General features: G+C 41.0%; 3 protein-coding genes across 3 annotated transcripts in view; all 3 read left to right on the top strand.

Moving 5' to 3' along the window:
• LOC306786836 (cytochrome P450 2K1-like) overlaps positions 1–83 on the top strand; it is a gene marked incomplete at both ends in the record, with an annotated part of 3,746 nt that extends 3,663 nt beyond the window's left edge. The window contains one exon of the mRNA XM_079281725.1: positions 1–83. This exon is cut by the window's left edge and continues 105 nt beyond it. Within this exon, the coding sequence (XP_079137851.1) occupies positions 1–83 (83 nt within the window).
• A 5,310-nt stretch (positions 84–5,393) lies between these two features.
• Positions 5,394–11,225, top strand: LOC306786844 (cytochrome P450 2K1-like; the record flags this gene model as incomplete). Its single annotated transcript, XM_079281733.1, has 7 exons — positions 5,394–5,508; positions 5,591–5,751; positions 5,902–6,081; positions 6,294–6,435; positions 10,494–10,678; positions 10,818–10,959; positions 11,038–11,225. 7 exons carry the CDS (start codon positions 5,394–5,396, stop codon positions 11,223–11,225), a joined length of 1,113 nt encoding a protein of 370 aa, XP_079137859.1.
• Positions 11,226–14,046: 2,821 nt separating this feature from the next.
• On the top strand, positions 14,047–23,077 carry LOC306787416 (cytochrome P450 2K1-like; the record flags this gene model as incomplete). Its single annotated transcript, XM_079282536.1, has 10 exons — positions 14,047–14,256; positions 14,372–14,455; positions 15,562–15,724; positions 16,502–16,657; positions 16,750–16,910; positions 17,061–17,240; positions 17,463–17,604; positions 22,379–22,563; positions 22,703–22,844; positions 22,923–23,077. The coding sequence occupies 10 exons, from the start codon at positions 14,047–14,049 to the stop codon at positions 23,075–23,077; spliced, it is 1,578 nt and encodes a 525-aa protein (XP_079138662.1).
• Between the last annotated feature and the right edge of the window lie 103 nt (positions 23,078–23,180).

The raw sequence follows: 23,180 nt of genomic DNA, 5'->3' as shown, positions 1-23,180 counted from the left end.
AGGAAGAACTGGATCTGACTCCGGCTGTGGGCTTCACCCTCAACCCTTCACCTCATGAGCTGTGTGCCGTCAGTCGCCAATGAGGAAGAGAGCTGTAGCATGGCATTATACTGTAACTGTACATGCCCGTGACATGAATATTGTTTAACTCGCCCTCACAGGTAGCAGAACATACTGAGCAGCCAGAAAAGTACATCTATTTGTGTAAATATACAACAGTGGCATATAATGGCTGACGAGCTGTCGCACTCTGAATAAGTGAATACGTCCAAATTCCTACAGATTGTTCAAACTGTATACAAGTTACAAAGAAACACAGGCTAGACACGGCTTCATTAGCCTATATATTCCTGCTTCCAGGTCACTGTTGATGATTTTGACAAAACAATGTACTTGGTTTTGTAGAATTTGTCATGGGTTTACTTTCTTATATTGCATAAATGACATATCATGTATTAGCCCACTATAAATAAATCAAGGCTTGCCTCTTCCTATTGCCGATAGCCCATGTAGCCTGCATCTAAAAATGACAAGAATGTACAATTATACACTGTTATCTTTCTGTTGGAGAGAAATACTTGACAATTAAAAATATTGGACTTACTGTTGTCTTTAATGTTTTTCGATGGAAAACAAATAACAAGTAATAATTCGTAGGACTTGATAAAGGGGAAAAATCCATTAAAACTGCTTTTAAATTATGATTTGGTGAGTTGCTCGTCAACCGTAATGCTGCTTCTTGCTAACTTGTATTGAGCACATAGGACCTTACATATTGGGAAACACTCTGTGTTATGGATCTTATCAGCTTTCTGACACATGGAATGATGCAACAACCAATACCTGCAATAACCTTTGAGGTGTTTTTGTACGTTTTTTTTCCATTTTTCTTGCTATGCATTTCACACTGTGTGTGTGTGTGGTGCAGAGAGTATGGAAACACATGATTCCTGATTTCATCCAGACTGTAGTAAAACAGTGCTATAATTGTCCTTAAATATTATAACTAAGAAATTGTTATTGCGCAGTGGACAAACTACTGCTGTGTCATCTTTAATGTAGAGCTGCTCCTTCAGGGAACTCCAGGAAATGCAATACAAAAACAAAACGGCTGTATATAGATAGTAAACACTGTATATAGATGGTAAAAACTTGAAATAGATGCCTTGCTCTGAGGGAGAATGATCAGCTCAATGTTTGAACCTCATTTCAGAGCGTGCCCAATTTATCACAGTCTCAAAGCCTTGATTGTACTTAAAATACGTTGTTGGAGCATTTATGTATTCTGTAGGAATATTTAGAAAAACATTTGAAGTTTAAAAAAAAACAAATGAGAAATGGATTCTCAGTTGCCTGCTTTTCATCCGTGTTCGAGATCAAAAAGGATATTCTCGGATGAATCGGTGATCACATTAACTTGAGGGTACAAATGACATTCCTACTCTTGGAAAATCCCTCTGACTTCACAGACGTGATATGAATGTATTTACTGTCTTACACGAAAGCAAAGAGCGCTCACAGTAATCAACCCTTTTAACAGCTTTGTATGATTTACAGCGCTTTCTTCACGTCACCAGATGTGTGTGTGTGCGCAAAGTAAAGTAGAAACTGACATTCCAGAAAGGCACAGATATGTGGCTTATTGGTCTTTTTAAAGGATTTAACCTCCTAATTTAGACTTTTGTTACATTTGTTCATGTTTTTGCACAATTTGTTTTCTCATTACATGTATGACTTGAATCAATTGCAATGTTATATACGTACAAATGGAAAGGTTTGCCCTGCTGATATTGAAGGTTTGAGTTATCTTGAAATACAGTGTATCGTATTTAACAAAGGGAATTTACGTCATTGTAACTGTGTACTTTACATGTACCATGAAACTGACCAACTGTATATGTGTCGCTATTCTTTTTAAATTAAATAATGCTCTATGCAAATTGTAGCAAATACCAGTTCCTGGTTGTGGTGGAAAAAAACGATTTAATAGTCGGTGTGTTTCTGGCCTGGTTGTACAGGATCCTGTCCCCACTTCTGTAGGCCTCCTCTTTAGCCCGACGAAGCTGCATGAGTCTTGCAGTAAACCAGGGTTTATTGTTGTTACGATGTCACAGTGTCAGTGAGCTCATCCAGGTCTGTAGCAGCAGCCCCAAAACACACTCCAATCAGTGCAGACAAAGGAATATGTTGGGGAATAACCGTATATGAGACCTCATATAATTTGGTACTTTGAACACAGCTTGTATAAACATGTTTTTAAAAGATTAACAGAGCATGTCCCAGAAAACTACACACCAACATCATTTGACCTGCAAAGAGGGCATCACATGATGAGTGGACCAGATGTGTTTTGTATTTGTTCAATCAAAGGGATTTGATTGGTGGACTGTGACGTAAGGTACAGTCCACCAACAGTTACAAAGTCAGACATTATAACTCTGACACTTTGTTGTAAACACATCCTTGTGTACACAAGAATAAACGGTCTCCGCTGGTTGCTGCTCCAACTACCACGTCTCTTCTCCTAATTTCGGCCACAACATAATGGTGGTGTTTTTGCCATAACATTGTCCCTGTTGCCCTCATGTCTCAGCAGTTTGTGACCCGTAGAGTCCCCATATTTGTATTAACAAGCCAAAAACGGATACTGGTGTAGACTTGTAGGACATTCTGTTATTTGAACAAGATCAGGTACTGTAAAGTTAATCTTCAAACAAACACGTTATTCAGCTTAGTCTCTCCTTTGCGATTTGCTGCTCTCCTGAGAGTTTGCAGAGTCAAGATGGGTGGGTAGAAAATGAGTCACCCGAGAGCTTATACAATAGCGTTCCAGGCCACATAAGTTTTGAGCTTGTGGTTTAACTGCAAGGTTTAGTCGGAGGTGTACCTTAACAGCGGAACAAATGTCTCTTTTTGAGGATTTCGTCGTCTACCTCTGCTCTAGTCCCACCGCTTTGTTAGGGGCCGTTGCTCTCCTGCTCGTCCTCCATCTCGTTTCCCATAGTTTCACCTCCCAGCCATTCGGAAAGGTGCCACCAGGTCCGAGGCCTCTTCCCCTGCTTGGCAACCTGTTGCAGCTCGATCTCAAGAGACCATACATTACCCTGTGTGAGGTGAGTTAAGCTGTCGTATCGCAAAAGAAATCCATTTTGTTATATATTTGAAGGTCCTTTCGTCATTAGAAATGTCCGCGATCTTAGACTCTACATTTTTTTTTTTTTTTTACAGCTTTCGAAGAAACATGGCTCTGTGTTTACCGTCTACTTGGGCACCAATAAAGTGGTGGTCCTGGCTGGATACAAGGCAGTCAATGTCTGTGCACGTGCCTGCCTAAATGAATCTGATTAAAGCAGATTTTTTATCAGTAACTGTTGATTTATTATAAGATTTGTAAATAGGACTTTCATCCATCTGATAGTAGCAATGCACCGATACTGGATCAGGTATTGGTGACAATTTGCTGATCAGTTATCGGATACCATTATTTTATTCAATAACAATTCTGCACATTTATATCTCTATATTTAATTGTTATGTTTTGTTCCGCACCTGTGTTCCTTTTGCTCATCAGACCTCCCCTGTACTTAAACCCCAGCTGTTCACCTACCAGTTGCCAGATTGTTTCAGTCATTTTTTAGTTGAGGTTTCCTGCGTCAGTAACTATTCCTTTCATTCCTGAAATCTGCTTTGTTTTGAACTGAGCCTCGGTAAAACATTGATTTTTTTGCAAACTCTGGTCTGTTTTCTGCGCTTGAGTCGTACTTTGATCATCACATCCACACAGTGAGGCATACAGCTTATCAAATAAACACTAGTATCGGATCAGTACTCTGTATCGGCCATTAACCAAAGCGCACTTATCACTATTGGTATCGGGACTGAAAAAGTTAGATCGGTGCATCCCTACCTAAAAGCATAACCATTCAAAAATATAGAGTGGTCCTCTCAGCCATTTGATTGTACTAGATCAATCTTTTTTGGGAATCAATTACAAACTATTGTGAGATTATGTATGATATAGAAAAATGGAATTGATAATGGGATTTTTGATTTTATGAGTGATGGACAGCTATACTGTAGGATACAAGATGTTTCAACCACTTTACTGCAGCTTATTATCATTATAAATATTATCATTATATCGGCAAAGATTAAAAGAAGAATAGCTAAGCAGTTAAACTGTCCCGACTCAGTTGAAACTGGTTTCCAGCATGTTCCTGTTCTGCAGCATATGAAGGAATGTCAATTACAATAGAAAATAGAAACAGAAACAAGAGAACAACAAAACGTTAACAGCTACACATACAGGTGGTTGCATGATTTCAATCAAATGGCATTTTGCAATTTGTAAGAGAGGTTATTGCTTTACTGTGATGTGGGATAAGTTATAATGATCACTGCTTTTTTTGTTTCATAGCTTTCCAAGAACTATGGATCAGTGTTCACAGTGTATTTGGGACCCCACAAAGTGGTGATTCTGGCAGGATACAAGACCGTGAAGCAGGCACTGGTCAACTATGCTGTGGAGTTTGGAGAGAGACAAGTCAGTCCAGGAGCCAATGACTTAAATCATTCACATAGTAAGTACAAAGCAGCAGATTTTAGTGATAACCACTCACAGTATAAGTTCATCTGACGCATATATTTGATCCAACGACAATGTTAACATCACACAGCTCACAGTCTGCAGCGGCTGCGTAAGGCACAGTTGTACTTTGAGCTAAAAGCTTCTTCCATGGGTGACGCTGTTTCAATTGCTCCGCAATGCAAATGTTGTGTAGTTTAGAATGCAAAATGAGTTCATACTGTTAAAGGGCATAGTTGTTGTGGTTAGCCTTGGTGATGTGTGTGCAAAGAGAACAACGTGTGATAGCCTGAGTGACTGCATTAGCCAGCCTTGGTCACTGATTCGGATAACTATTGACCCCAAGGAAGAAACTCTCGGGGCTATTCCTGACAGGCAGTGGTTCTGCCTGTCAGGACAGTCTTCATGGTGCAGGTGTAGGAAGCAGCACCTTGAGGAGCAGCCTGAAGTCCATCGTACATGTGACGTGGTTGAGACACTGACAGGCTTTTTGCATTAGAAGTTGATTAAGTCTTTGACAAGCCTTTGAACGTACTTCATCATCACAGAAGTCAGGGATTTGGGGGATTCATCCTCTAGGAACGATGAATGTACCAGATTGCGTAGCAATTCATCCAATAGTTCTCGAGATATCTGTCTGGACAAAAGTAGTAGACCAACCGACTTATTTTTCCATCGCTACAACCATGGTGCTGTGACGATGTAATCCAATTTCAAAAAGTTCAAATAACATTTGAAAAAAAGATGTGTACTTCATTTCACTTCAGGTAAAGGAATCATATTTGCCAATGGGGAATCATGGAAAGAAATGAGGCGTTTTGCTCTGAGCAACCTGAGAGACTTTGGGATGGGCAAAAAAGCGGCAGAAGATAAAATCATTGAGGAGATTCAATATCTGAACGAAGTGTTCGAAAGACATGAAGGTAACTCTTCTCCTGTATTGTATTGTGTCTTCATAAGGATTTCATATTGTTGTTTTGCTCATTCATCTTTTGTTTGTTTTAGGGAAACCCTTCAGTGCTACCCAGTCAATGAACTATGCAGTTTCCAACATCATCTGTTCAATTGTCTATGGCAGCAGATTTGATTACAGTGATGCAGAGTTTACATGTATGGTAGACCGAGCCAATGACAACTTTCGAGTTTCAGGCTCTCCTTCAATACAGGTACCACTTTGTCTTTCATTAAATAAACTATTAGATTTACCTTTTGTGGGTTATAGTGAGAATTACAGACTCATGTCATGCATATTGTGCCGTCGTGTTGTACAGATAATAACATGTTGAATTGTTTTGTTCTCTATTCAATTACAACAGTTGTACAATATTTACCCGTGGATATTTCAATGGGTGAGCAACAGGATGCGTCTCAGGAAGAATGTTGCTGAAAGCAGAAAACAAATAAAGCAGCTGATCGGACATTTACAAGAAACTTTGAATGCTCAGATGTGCAGAGGATTTGTGGACTCGTTTCTGGCACACAAACAGAAAATAGAGGTATTAAAATCAAGTGTGATATCACAATACAAGGTTTGAATCTATAATTATTCATTTGTTTTTTTTAACGACTTAATTGATGATTAACATGAATCCATAAAACTTCACCATTCTAATTCTATAAAAATGGCCAATAGCTCGAGGATGAAAAATGGCAAGAACGCCTTTTAAAATTAAGTTTTAACACATTTAATCTTTAATCTGTTCATAAGAATTTAGGGATTACGGAGTCATTCTACAACATGGACAACCTTGTGTCAACTGTTAGCAACCTCTTTGCTGCTGGTACCGATACGACAGCAACTACACTGAGATGGGCTCTGTTGCTCATGGCCAAATATCCTCAAATACAAGGCAAGTAATATGCTTAGAGCTGTTGCAATCAACTGGGGTACTTAACATAGTAGTAGAAGTTAAAATACAAAAATGTTACCTTAATTTGATGCAGTCAAAGATTGACAGGAAAGAGGGAGAGAACAGATGGAACAACATGCTGCAAAGGTCAATGGCTTGGATTTCCAATGAGCCCAATTTTTCGTGGCCATATGGAGCCTATGACTAGTAAATACAATTTTCATGTTGTATTTGTTCGAATAAAATCCAGTTACCTTGATATACCATTGTGTCTGCACCATTTGTGCAGTTGTCGTTTAGTTCATTACATTCTGACAGTAATCAATGAATCAAATGCTTTGACAAAACAAATCTGGTATCTGTGACTGTCGCAGGACTGTAATAAGCCCGACCAATCATTCAATTCTACTTGCTTAAATTCCTGCCTGCCTGCACGTGTTCTGCTCGTGCGTTCATTGCTCGTCACTGGAGTCTTCCACAAGCTGCTAGCTTGACAGCTGTTGGGATCTAAAGGAGCGTGTTTGGGTTATCAGCATTTAAGAAACTGAATTCTTGACATCAATAGAATTATTGATGTATGTAACAATTATTAATGATTATTAATATAAACGGGGCACCACCCTGCGAACAGGGACCAATAACCAAACGATAAAACTAAGTCTCATAATTAGTAGTCACTCATAATGTCAATAGTCTGCGTATGACTATACATTCAGTGACAGTGAAGGTTTTTAAGTTCGAGCACAGGCTACTACATACAGTCTTATCAAATACATATGCACAAGTAATCACAGACGACTGCTCCTGAAAGTATAACAGAGTTTATTGAATCAAAATAATAAATGATCAAATCAATTAATATTGCAACCAACAAACGTTATCATACAATTTTATATGCCTAAACTAAAGAATGAATAAAGTGGATGAGGGTGTATGTCTGTGTGTGTATGTGTATGTGTGTGTGTGGGTCTGTGGGTGAACAGGAAGGAGTCTTACAGCTACGCTAAAGACTACAAAGATGGCGGCGTCGAGTGACGCTGGCCAAAGGGGAGGGGCCTTAAGAACTACAGCTAAAAACTACAAAGATGGCGGAGTCGAGGGACCCGGACAAAATGGCAGAATGGGGCTGCTGTACGTAATTCACGTTTGCCTGGGCAGCACGTGATGTGAGGCGCTCGTTTGAACGAGGTTCCCCAGGGGTAGAACTAGGAGCTGTGTGTGTGTGTGTTTCGTGAAAGGAGGAAAGAGAAAAAGGAGCGAGAACTCGAAGTGAATCACGCTTCGGCGTGCGATGTGGTAGGGAGCCTGATTGCTGGTTCTATCATGCATAAATATACCGCTGTCGTCTTAGAACTGCCGGTAACTTATGCCGTGATAAACCACGCACCTCAGCTCACTCACCGAGTCGAGTTAATGAAAAGAGAACTTCCACCCGGAGGGGAAGACAATGAATGAAAGTAATCCCAAAGAAACAGTCATAGTTGATACACAAATACAGCGGCGCTTCTCTGCGCCGTAATGATTGCGTAATATCTCGATATCACGCGACAGTAATTTAAACACACAAAAACACGGGGATATCAACATATAAATGAATGGCCTGAATTAAACTTACGTTAATTTAAGCTAAGCTATGCCCAAATGCCAAGAATCTTACTTGTAGATGCTTCGTTGCAACGTGGAAGGGTTCTTGAGCAAAGTTGTCCTTTTTCTTCGAGAGGAAGGGGGGGGGGGGTGCTTCTCAGCGCGGCGTTGAGCTGGCGCTGTTTCGGTCTGTCGTGGCGCAGCTCGCTCTGGAGCAAACGCAGACGTGATCTGTCCTCGCGGCAGGGAGGGTGATCTAATTTCGGCTGACGGCGTGGTCCGTGCGTCTTACCGGGAATCGTCGGTGAAGGAGGGAGGCGTTGTCGTCTTTCCTTCGCCGGAATGTGTGCACCAAAAGAAAAAGGAGCAAAAAGCGCTGAACTGATCGCTGAAGCAGATTCGTTATCGCGGGCTGTTTCATCCAGCGAAACGGCTTGTCAGGGTTTGAGTAGGGTTGAAGGGCCGTTGCTTCCTCGTGGCCAGCGTTGCGCTGGCGGGGAAAGTTGGTTCTTCTGTGGCCTGGACGGGGGGTGTCCGAGCGAAGAGAGCGTGGTGTGCTTCCTAACTCAACCGAGGTCGAAGGGGGAAAAGCTGGATTCTCTGTGGCCTGGACGGGGGGGGGGGGGGGTCCGGGCGAAGAGAGCGGTTGTGTGCTTCCTAACTCAACCGAGGTCGAAGGGGAAAAGCCTAGAAGTGTGAACTAAAAACAGTTTTATAGAACATCGGCTGAACCACAGGGGTCCTGGGGTCTCCTGGCCTTCGGCCAATGAGATTGCCGCGGTTACCATGGTTATTTGGGGGGGGGGGAATTCACACCTGAGTGTGAAATCCCTTTGCTCTCCTCAAACTACAAGTCAGGATGAGACCTGCTTGAAAAAGCGAAGGCCTGATTGTCTTTGTCCACAGCACATGTTTAAGCCACATGGTCAGAGCCCAACACAGCTGTGACTAACAATAGCCATGTTTGTTGTTTACGTTCATTATAATTTTTGGCCAATGGTATGAAGGCAGATCAATGTCAAAATCCACAAGCACAAATGAGATCCATGCACGTGTGTAGATCAGGCGTGTGCAGCTCAAACAACTATACACGCTTATTACTTTTGCGAGTACTTTCACGTCACTCCATGCAGAACATCTCTGCTCACGTGAGCAAAATTGAAGCCTGTGAGGAGAAAACCATGCGTTTAGGGTGAGGAGCGTCTCCTGGAGCACGACTTCTGTCACTGCTCTTTGGCTTTGGAGGAAGGCCGGAAGGGACGAGCTGTCAGTGCTGTCAACTCGGCATTTATCTTCAGCAGACTGGACTACTGTAACGGTGTGTTTACAGGTCTCTGTAAAAAATCCGTCAGAAAGCTGCAGCTGATTCAGAACGCTGCAGCTCGAGTCCTCACTAAGACCAGGAGGGTGGACCACATCACTCCAGTTCTGAGGTCTTTGCACTGGCTTCCTGTCCAACAAAGAATTGACTTTAAAATCCTGCTGTTGGTTTACAAAGCACTGAATGGTTTGGGACCAAAATACATCTCTGATCTGCTGCTACCTTACGAACCATCCCGACCCCTCAGGTCGTCTGGGACCGGTCTACTTTCTGTTCCCAGAGTCAGAACTAAACATGGAAGCAGCGTTCAGTTTTTCTGCTCCACATATCTGGAACAAAGTCCCAGAAAGCTGCAGGTCTGCTGAGACCCTCAGCTCATTTAAATCAAGATTGAAGACTTTTCTGTTTGCTGCTGCCTTTAATTGAACCACATTCAATTGATATATTCATCAATTTCCTGCATTTCTGCATTTTACGACTGCATTTTATTTCTTACACTGTTTTTTAATTGTTTTTGAAATCTCCTTTTCTTTTGCCTTGTGTTTTGATGCTTTTAATGGTTTCATGTGAAGCACTTTGAATTACCTTGTTGTTGAAATGTGCTATACCAATAAACTTGCCTTACTGTCTTGCTAGATTTAGCAACTTTGGATCGAGTACTGCTCGCTACTTTCATTGGAAAAGACTATTACCAGTCGGCTTGCTATGACTAACTCTGACTTTAAGATATCCTGACTGCTGCAATCCAGGAGAATTAGTTTTTACTTCCAAACAGTAATTTGAAACTACAACTAACCAAAGATTAAAGGTTCAATTTGTTCTGTCCATGGTATCATGCCTATTTGAACAGTAACACCTGGAAAAAGAACCCCATTGAAACTGTATGCACCAAAAGTACTTAACTTCCTTAGTTTCGACCGATTACTATGAGTGCAATGTTCTACCATCTGGTTGTAAAATGACACTAATGGCATTGAGATGAATTTTTCCTAGCTTGTGCTAAATTCTGTGATATAGCAATGTATTGTGCAGTGTGTTCACGCAAATGACTATAAAAAGCAATCATGTTCGTCTTTCTACAGACTTGGTGATAAAAACATGCTTTACTGCTGCTTTGTTTTTTAGCCACTGTGACTTCTTTTCTAATTTCCAGACCAGGTCCAGGCAGAGCTGAGTACGGTGGTTGGGAGCCGTCAGGTCAAGGCACAGGACCGGATGAACCTTCCCTTCACTGACGCTGTCATCCATGAGACACAGAGATTCACCAATATCCTTCCCATCTCTATTCCTCACATCACCAGCACAGATGTGACTTTTCAGGGCTATTTCATAAGAAAGGTAAGAATCTGACTGATGAAAAGAAGTCTTCCAGTTCACTCTGAAACATGATGCGACTGCATGCTTGATTCTAGAAAGCTGTATGTAGATGGTAGTGCTCTTTAAAACATTGTAAGCATTAATAAATGTCTCCTTCAAGGGGACCACTGTGTTTCCTCTTCTGACATCTGTTCTGTGGGATGAAAGTGAGTGGGAGAGTCCACGCACCTTTAATCCGGCCCATTTCTTGGACAAGGATGGGCGGTTTGTCAAGAGAGATGCCTTCATGCCCTTCTCTGCAGGTTAGCGAGCTCAGCAAACACTACTTTTCAATACCAATCAAAAGTTTTTCAGATTATCTGAAGCCTGTTTTCTCACAGGACAGAGGGCGTGTCCTGGAGAAAGTCTGGCAAAGATGGAGCTCTTCCTCTTCTTCACCTCCCTCCTCCAGCGCTTTCGTTTCACTCCTCCACCTGGAGTCCCAGAGGAAGAACTGGATCTGACTCCGGCTGTGGGCTTCATCCTCACCCCTTCACCTCATGAGCTGTGTGCCGTCAGTCGCCAATGAGGAAGAGAGCTGTAGCATGGCATTATACTGTAACTGTACATGCCCGTGACATGAATATTGTTTAACTCGCCCTCACAGGTAGCAGAACATACTGAGCAGCCGGAAAAGTACATCTATTTGTGTAAATATACAACAGTGGCATATAATGGCTGACGAGCTGTCTCACTCTGAATAAGTGAATACGTCCAAATTCCTACAGATTGTTCAAACTGTATACAAGTTACAAAGAAACACAGGCTAGACACGGCTTCATTAGCCTATATATTGCTGCTTCCAGGTCACTGTTGATGATTTTGACAAAACAATGTACTTGGTTTTGTAGAATTTGTCATGGGTTTACTTTCTTATATTGCATAAATGACATATCATGTATTAGCCCACTATAAATAAATCAAGGCTTGCCTCTTCCTATTGCCGATAGCCCATGTAGCCTGCATCTAAAAATGACAAGAATGTACAATTATACACTGTTATTTTTCTGTTCGAGAGAAATACTTGACAATTAAAAATATTGGACTTACTGTTGTCTTTAATGTTTTTCTATGGAAAACAAAACAAATAACAAGTAATAATTCGTAGGACTTGATAAAGGGGAAAAATCCATTAAAACTGCTTTTAAATTATGATTTGGTGAGTTGCTCGTCAACCGTAATGCTGCTTCTTGCTAACTTGTATTGAGCACATAGGACCTTACATATTGGGAAACACTCTGTGTTATGGATCTTATCAGCTTTCTGACACATGGAATGATGCAACAACCAATAACTGCAATAACCTTTGAGGTGTTTTTGTACGTTTTTTTTCCATTTTTCTTGCTATGCATTTCACACTGTGTGTGTGGTGCAGAGAGTATGGAAACACACGATTCCTGATTTCATCCAGACTGTAGTAAAACAGTGCTATAATTGTCCTTAAATATTATAACTAAGAAATTGTTATTGCGCAGTGGACAAACTACTGCTGTGTCATCTTTAATGTAGAGCTGCTCCTTCAGGGAACTCCAGGAAATGCAATACAAAAACAAAACGGCTGTATATAGATAGTGAACACTGTATATAGATGGTAAAAACTTGAAATAGATGCCTTGCTCTGAGGGAGAATGATCAGCTCAATGTTTGAACCTCATTTCAGAGCGTGCCCAATTTATCACAGTCTCAAAGCCTTGATTGTACTTAAAATACGTTGTTGGAGCATTTATGTATTCTGTAGGAATATTTAGAAAAACATTTGAAGTTTCAAAAAAAACAAATGAGAAATGGATTCTCAGTTGCCTGCTTTTCATCCGTGTTCGAGATCAAAAAGGATATTCTCGGATGAATCGGTGATCACATTAACTTGAGGGTACAAATGACATTCCTACTCTTGGAAAATCCCTCTGACTTCACAGACGTGATATGAATGTATTTACTGTCTTACACGAAAGCAAAGAGCGCTCACAGTAATCAACCCTTTTAACAGCTTTGTATGATTTACAGCGCTTTCTTCACGTCACCAGATGTGTGTGTGTGCGCAAAGTAAAGTAGAAACTGACATTCCAGAAAAGCACAGATATGTGGCTTATTGGTCTTTTTAAAGGATTTAACCTCCTAATTTAGACTTTTGTTACATTTGTTCATGTTTTTGCACAATTTGTTTTCTCATTACATGTATGACTTGAATCAATTGCAATGTTATATACGTACAAATGGAAAGGTTTGCCCTGCTGATATTGAAGGTTTGAGTTATCTTGAAATACAGTGTATCGTATTTAACAAAGGGAATTTACGTCATTGTAACTGTGTACTTTACATGTACCATGAAACTGACCAACTGTATATGTGTCGCTATTCTTTTTAAATTAAATAATGCTCTATGCAAATTGTAGCAAATACCAGTTCCTGGTTGTGGTGGAAAAAAACGATTTAATAGTCGGTGTGTTTCTGGCCTGGTTGTACAGGATCCTGTCCCCACTTCTGTAGGCCTCCTCTTTAGCCCGACGAAGCTGCATGAGTCTTGCAGTAAACCAGGGTTTATTGTTGTTACGATGTCACAGTGTCAGTGAGCTCATCCAGGTCTGTAGCAGCAGCCCCAAAACACACTCCAATCAGTGCAGACAAAGGAATATGTTGGAGAATAACCGTATATGAGACCTCATATAATTTGGTACTTTGAACACAGCTTGTATAAACATGTTTTTAAAAGATTAACAGAGCATGTCCCAGAAAACTACACACCAACATCATTTGACCTGCAAAGAGGGCATCACATGATGAGTGGACCAGATGTGTTTTGTATTTGTTCAATCAAAGGGATTTGATTGGTGGACTGTGACGTAAGGTACAGTCCACCAACAGTTACAAAGTCAGACATTATAACTCTGACACTTTGTTGTAAACACATCCTTGTGTACACAAGAATAAACGGTCTCCGCTGGTTGCTGCTCCAACTACCACGTCTCTTCTCCTAATTTCGGCCACAACATAATGGTGGTGTTTTTGCCATAACATTGTCCCTGTTGCCCTCATGTCTCAGCAGTTTGTGACCCGTAGAGTCCCCATATTTGTATTAACAAGCCAAAAACGGATACTGGTGTAGACTTGTAGGACATTCTGTTATTTGAACAAGATCAGGTACTGTAAAGTTAATCTTCAAACAAACACGTTATTCAGCTTAGTCTCTCCTTTGCGATTTGCTGCTCTCCTGAGAGTTGGCAGAGTCAAGATGGGTGGGTAGAAAATGAGTCACCCGAGAGCTTATACAATAGCGTTCCAGGCCACATAAGTTTTGAGCTTGTGGTTTAACTGCAAGGTTTAGTCGGAGGTGTACCTTAACAGCGGAACAAATGTCTCTTTTTGAGGATTTCGTCGTCTACCTCTGCTCTAGTCCCACCGCTTTGTTAGGGGCCGTTGCTCTCCTGCTCGTCCTCCATCTCGTTTCCCATAGTTTCACCTCCCAGCCATTCGGAAAGGTGCCACCAGGTCCGAGGCCTCTTCCCCTGCTTGGCAACCTGTTGCAGCTCGATCTCAAGAGACCATACATTACCCTGTGTGAGGTGAGTTAAGCTGTCGTATCGCAAAAGAAATCCATTTTGTTATATATTTGAAGGTCCTTTCGTCATTAGAAATGTCCGCGATCTTAGACTCTACATTTTTTTTTTTTTTTTACAGCTTTCGAAGAAACATGGCTCTGTGTTTACCGTCTACTTGGGCACCAATAAAGTGGTGGTCCTGGCTGGATACAAGGCAGTCAATGTCTGTGCACGTGCCTGCCTAAATGAATCTGATTAAAGCAGATTTTTTATCAGTAACTGTTGATTTATTATAAGATTTGTAAATAGGACTTTCATCCATCTGATAGTAGCAATGCACCGATACTGGATCAGGTATTGGTGACAATTTGCTGATCAGTTATCTGATACCATTATTTTATTCAATAACAATTCTGCACATTTATATCTCTATATTTAATTGTTATGTTTTGTTTCCGCACCTGTGTTCCTTTTGCTCATCAGACCTCCCCTGTACTTAAACCCCAGCTGTTCACCTACCAGTTGCCAGATTGTTTCAGTCATTTTTTAGTTGAGGTTTCCTGCGTCAGTAACTATTCCTTTCATTCCTGAAATCTGCTTTGTTTTGAACTGAGCCTCGGTAAAACATTGATTTTTTTGCAAACTCTGGTCTGTTTTCTGCGCTTGAGTCTTACTTTGATCATCACATCCACACAGTGAGGCATACAGCTTATCAAATAAACACTAGTATCGGATCAGTACTCTGTATCGGCCATTAACCAAAGCGCACTTATCACTATTGGTATCGGGACTGAAAAAGTTAGATCGGTGCATCCCTACCTAAAAGCATAACCATTCAAAAATATAGAGTGGTCCTCTCAGCCATTTGATTGTACTAGATCAATCTTTTTTGGGAATCAATTACAAACTATTGTGAGATTATGTATGATATAGAAAAATGGAATTGATAATGGGATTTTTGATTTTATGAGTGATGGACAGCTATACTGTAGGATACAAGATGTTTCAACCACTTTACTGCAGCTTATTATCATTATAAATATTATCATTATATCGGCAAAGATTAAAAGAAGAGAAGCTAAGCAGTTAAACTGTCCCGACTCAGTTGAAACTGGTTTCCAGCATGTTCCTGTTCTGCAGCATATGAAGGAATGTCAATTACAATAGAAAATAGAAACAGAAACAAGAGAACAACAAAACGTTAACAGCTACACATACAGGTGGTTGCATGATTTCAATCAAATGGCATTTTGCAATTTGTAAGAGAGGTTATTGCTTTACTGTGATGTGGGATAAGTTATAATGATCACTGCTTTTTTTGTTTCATAGCTTTCCAAGAACTATGGATCAGTGTTCACAGTGTATTTGGGACCCCACAAAGTGGTGATTCTGGCAGGATACAAGACCGTGAAGCAGGCACTGGTCAACTATGCTGTGGAGTTTGGAGAGAGACAAGTCAGTCCAGTAGCCAATGACTTAAATCATTCACATAGTAAGTACAAAGCAGCAGATTTGAGTGATAACCACTCACAGTATAAGTTCATCTGACGCATATATTTGATCCAACGACAATGTTAACATCACACAGCTCACAGTCTGCAGCGGCTGCGTAAGGCACAGTTGTGCTTTGAGCTAAAAGCTTCTTCCATGGGTGACGCTGTTTCAATTGCTCCTCAATGCAAATGTTGTGTAGTTTAGAATGCAAAATGAGTTCATACTGTTAAAGGGCATAGTTGTTGTGGTTAGCCTTGGTGATGTGTGTGCAAAGAGAACAACGTGTGATAGCCTGAGTGACTGCATTAGCCAGCCTTGGTCACTGATTCGGATAACTATTGACCCCAAGGAAGAAACTCTCAGGGCTATTCCTGAACCAGGCAGTGGTTCTGCCTGTCAGGACAGTCTTCATGGTGCAGGTGTAGGAAGCAGCACCTTGAGGAGCAGCCTGAAGTCCATCATACATGTGACGTGGTTGAGACACTGACAGGCTTTTTGCATCGTTAGAAGTTGATTAAGTCTTTGACAAGCCTTTGAACGTACTTCATCATCACAGAAGTCAGGGATTTGGGGGATTCATCCTCTAGGAACGATGAATGTACCAGATTGCAAAGCAATTCATCCAATAGTTCTCGAGATATCTGTCTGGACAAAAGTAGTAGACCAACCGACTTATTTTTCCATCGCTACAACCATGGTGCTGTGACGATGTAATCCAATTTCAAAAAGTTCAAATAACATTTGAGAAAAAGATGTGTGCTTCTTTTCACTTTAGGTAAAGGAATCGTATTTGCCAATGGGGAATCATGGAAAGAAATGAGGCGTTTTGCTCTGAGCAACCTGAGAGACTTTGGGATGGGCAAAAAAGCGGCAGAAGATAAAATCATTGAGGAGATTCAATATCTGAACGAAGTGTTCGAAAGACATGAAGGTAACTCTTCTCCTGTATTGTATTGTATTGTATTGTGTCTTCATAAGGATTTCATATTGTTGTTTTGCTCATTCATCTTTTGTTTGTTTTAGGGAAACCCTTCAGTGCTACCCAGTCAATGAACTATGCAGTTTCCAACATCATCTGTTCAATTGTCTATGGCAGCAGATTTGATTACAGTGATGCAGAGTTTACATGTATGGTAGAGCGAGCCAATGACAACTTTCGACTTTTAGGCTCTCCTTCAATACAGGTACCACTTTGTCTTTCATTGAATAAACTATTAGATTTACCTTTTGTGGGTTATAGTGAGAATTACAGACTCATGTCATGCATATTGTGCCGTCGTGTTGTACAGATAATAACATGTTGAATTGTTTTGTTCTCTATTCAATTACAACAGTTGTACAATATTTACCCGTGGATATTTCAATGGGTGAGCAACAGGATGCGTCTCAGGAAGAATTTAGCTGAAAACAGAAAACAAATGAAGCAGCTGATCGGACATTTACAAGAAACTTTGAATGCTCAGATGTGCAGAGGATTTGTGGACTCGTTTCTGGCACACAAACAGAAAATAGAGGTATTAAAATTAAAATTAAAAAAGTGTGATATCACAATACAAGGTTTGAATCTATAATTATTCATTTGTTTTTTTTAACGACTTAATTGATGATTAACATGAATCCATAAAACTTCACCATTCTAATTCTATAAAAATGGCCAATAGCTCGAGGATGAAAAATGGCAAGAACGCCTTTTAAAATTAAGTTTTAACACATTTTATCTTTAATCTGTTCATAAGAATTTAGGGATTACGGAGTCATTCTACAACATGGACAACCTTGTGTCAACTGTTGGCAACCTCTTTGCTGCTGGTACCGATACGACAGCAACTACACTGAGATGGGCTCTGTTGCTCATGGCCAAATATCCTCAAATACAAGGCAAGTAATATGCTTAGAGCTGTTGCAATCAACTGGGGTACTTAACATAGTAGTAGAAGTTAAAATACAAAAATGTTACCTTAATTTGATGCAGTCAAAGATTGACAGGAAAGAGGGAGAGAACAGATGGAACAACATGCTGCAAAGGTCAATGGCTTGGATTTCCAATGAGCCCAATTTTTCGTGGCCATATGGAGCCTATGACTGGTAAATACAATTTTCATGTTGTATTTGTTCGAATAAAATCCAGTTACCTTGATATACCATTGTGTCTGCACCATTTGTGCAGTTGTCGTTTAGTTCATTACATTCTGACAGTAATCAATGAATCAAATGCTTTGACAAAACAAATCTGGTATCTGTGACTGTCGCAGGACTGTAATAAGCCCGACCAATCATTCAATTCTACTTGCTTAAATTCCTGCCTGCCTGCACGTGTTCTGCTCGTGCGTTCATTGCTCGTCACTGGAGTCTTCCACAAGCTGCTAGCTTGACAGCTGTGAGTACCGATAGCCATGTTTGTTGTTTCCGTTCATCATGATCATTTTTGGCCAATGGCATGAAGGCCAATGTCAAAATCCACAAGCACAAATGAGATCCATGCACCTATGTGGAGGTCACGCGTGTGCAACTCAAACAGCCACGAACACTAATTACTCCTTTCACGTCACTCCATGCAGAACATCTCTGCTCACGTGAGCAAAATTGAAGCCTGTGAGGAGAAAACCATGCGTTTAGGGTGAGGAGCGTCTCCTGGAGCACGACTTCTGTCACTGCTCTTTGGCTTTGGAGGAAGGCCGGAAGGGACGAGCTGTCAGTGCTGTCAACTCGGCATTTATCTTCAGCAGACTGGACTACTGTAACGGTATGTTTACAGGTCTCTGTAAAAAGTCCGTCAGAAAGCTGCAGCTGATTCAGAACGCTGCAGCTCGAGTCCTCACTAAGACCAGGAGGGTGGATCACATCACTCCAGTTCTGAGGTCTTTGCACTGGCTTCCTGTCCAACAAAGAATTGACTTTAAAATCCTGCTGTTGGTTTACAAAGCACTGAATGGTTTAGGGCCAAAATACATCTCTGATCTGCTGCTACCTTATGAACCATCCCGACCCCTCAGGTCGTCTGGGACCGGTCTACTTTCTGTTCCCAGAGTCAGAACTAAACATGGAGAAGCAGCGTTCAGTTTTTCTGCTCCACATATCTGGAACAAAGTCCCAGAAAGCTGCAGGTCTGCTGAGACCCTCAGCTCATTTAAATCAAGATTGAAGACTTTTCTGTTTGCTGCTGCCTTTAATTGAACCACATTCAATTGATATATTCATCAATTTCCTGCATTTCTGCATTTTACGACTGCATTTTATTTCTTACACTGTTTTTTAATTGTTTTTGAAATCTCCTTTTCTTTTGCCTTGTGTTTTGATGCTTTTAATGGTTTCATGTGAAGCACTTTGAATTACCTTGTTGTTGAAATGTGCTATACCAATAAACTTGCCTTACTGTCTTGCTAGATTTAGCAACTTTGGATCGAGTACTGCTCGCTACTTTCATTGGAAAAGACTATTACCAGTCGGCTTGCTATGACTAACTCTGACTTTAAGATATCCTGACTGCTGCAGGTAGAGCTTGTAGATGACTTCAATTTTAAAGTTAAAAATATTATTGATGCCATTGCACCCACTAAAGTGAAGGTTGTCTCGGGTAAGCAAAGATCTCCTTGGAGAAATGCTACGCTGGTCAAAATAGAGAAACGAGAGTGTCGGAAAGCTGAGCGCAGGTGGCGAAAAACTAATCTCCAGGTTCACTGTGACATCTATAAAGAGAGACTTCGCAATTATAATTTGGAACTTAGAAATGCAAGGCAGTCATTCTTCTCTGACATCATAACCAAAAACAAGAACAATACACGCGCCTTATTTGCTACCGTCGACAGGCTAACAAACCCTCCAGTGTCGGTAGCTGCTGAGCTCCAATCCACCTGGGCATGCAATCAATTTGCCTCCTTTTTTACTGACAAAATTCAGAAAATTAGACAAGCAGTCAGTGCCTCCACACCAACCACAGGATATGTGTTGTCCCGATCTCTGAATAACATCCATTCAAATATCATGACACAATTTCATTCAATCGACCGTAGAAGCCTAGAAGACATTATACAACATCTGAAGTCATCCTCCTGCTGCTTGGATATTCTACCAACACACTTTTTCAAAAATATTTCAAACTGCATGACCACTGATCTCTTACATATTGTAAACACATCCCTTCTCTCAGGTGTCTTCCCACAAGCCCTAAAAACTGCAGTTATTAAACCGCTCCTAAAGAAGGCTAGTTTAGACTCCGCAACGATGAAAAATTATAGGCCAATATCAAACCTCCCATTTTTAAGTAAAATAATTGAAAAAGCGGTTTTCCAACAGCTGACCAACTTCTTGGCCGTAAATAACTGCTTTGATGTTTTCCAGTCAGGCTTTCGACAGCACCACAGCACTGAAACTGCTCTTGTTAAGGTTTTCAACGACATCCACTTAAACATAGACAATGGCAGAAGTTCAGTCTTAGTGTTACTGGATCTCAGTGCTGCATTCGACACGGTCGACCATGCCATACTCCTAGAAAGACTAAACATCTGGGTGGGACTCTCTGGCACAGCACTTAACTGGTTTGAATCCTACTTGAAGGACCGAGAATACTTTGTGTCTGTAGCTGATTACACATCAGAGCTGACTAAAATGACATGTGGTGTTCCCCAAGGTTCAATACTGGGGCCTCTTCTGTTCAACATCTACATGCTTCCACTAGCTCAGATTATGGAAAGCAACAAAGTGTGTTATCATAATTATGCAGACGACACACAAATCTACATAACTATGTCACCAGGGGACTATAATCCCATACAAGGGCTGGGTAACTGCATTGAACAAATAAACATCTGGATGTGCCAGAATTTTCTTCAATTAAACAAAGATAAAACAGAAGTAATTGTTTTTGGTACCAAGGATGAACAATTGAAAATCACCGCTCAGCTTCAGTCACTGATGTTAAAACCCACAAACCAAGCCAGAAATCTAGGTGTAGTTATGGATTCAGACCTCAACCTGAACAGCCATATCAAGACAATTACAAAATCAGCCTACTATCACCTGAAGAATATATCAAGGATTAGAGGACTTATGTCTCAACAGGATTTGGAAAAACTTGTCCATGCATTTATCTTCAGCAGACTGGACTACTGTAACGGTGTGTTTACAGGTCTCTGTAAAAAGTCCGTCAGAAAGCTGCAGCTGATTCAGAACGCTGCAGCTCGAGTCCTCACTAAGACCAGGAGGGTGGATCATATCACCCCAGTTCTGATGTCTTTGCACTGGCTTCCTGTCCAACAAAGAATTGACTTTAAAATCCTACTGTTGGTTTACAAAGCACTGAATGGTTTAGGGCCAAAATACATCTCTGATCTGCTGCTACCTTACGAACCATCCCGACCCCTCAGGTCGTCTGGGACCGGTCTACTATCTGTTCCCAGAGTCAGAACTAAACATGGAGAAGCAGCGTTCAGTTTTTCTGCTCCACATATCTGGAACAAAGTCCCAGAAAGCTGCAGGTCTGCTGAGACCCTCAGCTCATTTAAATCAAGATTGAAGACTTTTCTGTTTGCTGCTGCCTTTAATTGAACCACATTCAATTAATATATTAATCAATTTCCTGCATTTCTGCATTTTACTACTGCATTTTATTTCTTACACTGTTCTTAATTGCTGTTAAATCTCCTTTTCGCCTTATGTTTTGATGCTTTTAATGGTTTTAAAAGGACTGCACAATATATCGCCATTTCCTCCGGGACCGAGTTCGTGCAAGGCGTACACTATAAAACGCAGATCGGCAGAGATCTTTTCCAGACGTGGTTTGTGTGCGAGTAATTGCAGAATTGCGGCAGTGTATGGTTGATTGCGTGCAGCGCAATGTCTCAGGGAGACATCGATTCAAATTTAGAAAGTGTACAATATGTCGCTATTTCCTCCGGGACCGAGTTCGTGCAAGGCGTACACTATAAAACGCAGATCGGCAGAGATCTTTTCCAGACGTGGTTTGTGTGCGAGTAATTGCAGAATTGCGGCAGTGTATGGTTGATTGCGTGCAGCGTAATGTCTCAGGGAGACATCAATTATTGTTTCAATGTATGTTTTAAATCTCCTTTACTTTTTACGACTGAATTTTATTTCTTACACTGTTTCTTTAATTGTTTTTAAATCTCATTTTCTTTTGCCTTATGTTTTGATGCTTTTAATGGTTTTATGTGAAGCACTTTGAATTACCTTGTTGTTGAAATGTGCTATACAAATAAACTTGCCTTGCCTTGCCTTGCCTTGCAACCCAGGAGAATTAGTTTTTACTTCCAAACAGTAATTTGAAACTACAACTGACCAAAGATTAAAGGTTCAATTTGTTCTGTCCATGGTATCATGCCTATTTGAACAGTAACACCTGGAAAAAGAACCCCATTGAAACTGTATGCACCAAAAGTACTTAACTTCCTTAGTTTCGACCGATTACTATGAGTGCAATGTTCTACCAGCTGGTCGTAAAATGACACTAATGGCATTGAGATGAATTTTTCCTAGCTTCTGCTAAATTCTGTCATATAGCAATGTATTGTGCAGTGTGTTCACGCAAATGACTATAAAAAGCAATCATGTTCGTCTTTCTACAGACTTGGTGATAAAAACATGCTTTACTGCTGCTTTGTTTTTTAGCCACTGTGACTTCTTTTCTAATTTCCAGACCAGGTCCAGGCAGAGCTGAGTAGGGTGGTTGGGAGCCGTCAGGTCAAGGCACAGGACCGGATGAACCTTCCCTTCACTGACGCTGTCATCCATGAGATACAGAGATTCACTAATATCCTTCCCATCTCTATTCCTCACATCACCAGCACAGATGTGACTTTTCAGGGCTATTTCATAAGAAAGGTAAGAATCTGACTGATGAAAAGAAGTCTTCCAGTTCACTCTGAAACATGATGCGACTGCATGCTTGATTCTAGAAAGCTGTATGTAGATGGCAGTGCTCTTTAAAACATTGTAAGCATTAATAAATGTCTCCTTCAAGGGGACCACTGTGTTTCCTCTTCTGACATCTGTTCTGTGGGATGAAAGTGAGTGGGAGAGTCCACGCACCTTTAATCCGGTCCATTTCCTGGACAAGGATGGGAGGTTTGTCAAGAGAGATGCCTTCATGCCCTTCTCTGCAGGTTAGCGAGCTCAGCAAACACTACTTTTCAATACCAATCAAAAGTTTTTCAGATTATCTGAAGCCTGTTTTCTCACAGGACAGAGGGCGTGTCCAGGAGAAAGTCTGGCTAGGATGGAGCTCTTCCTCTTCTTCACCTCCCTCCTCCAGCGCTTTCGTTTCACTCCTCCGGCTGTGGGCTTCACACGCGGCCCGACACCTCATGAGCTGTGTGCCGTCAGTCGTCAAAATTAGTACTCAAGCATTGTCAAACACACAGTGGAAAGCTTTTGGGATTGTAATGTCACTGAAAAGGTAACACTGCTGTCCACTCTGAAACCAGCTTATTATGGTGTGG

The sequence above is a fragment of the Melanostigma gelatinosum genome, assembly GCF_949748355.1.
Source record: "Melanostigma gelatinosum genome assembly, chromosome: 13".
Lineage (NCBI taxonomy): Eukaryota > Metazoa > Chordata > Actinopteri > Perciformes > Zoarcidae > Melanostigma > Melanostigma gelatinosum.
Note: the sequence above shows the minus strand (reverse complement) of the source record. Positions and strands in the feature narration are given on the sequence as shown.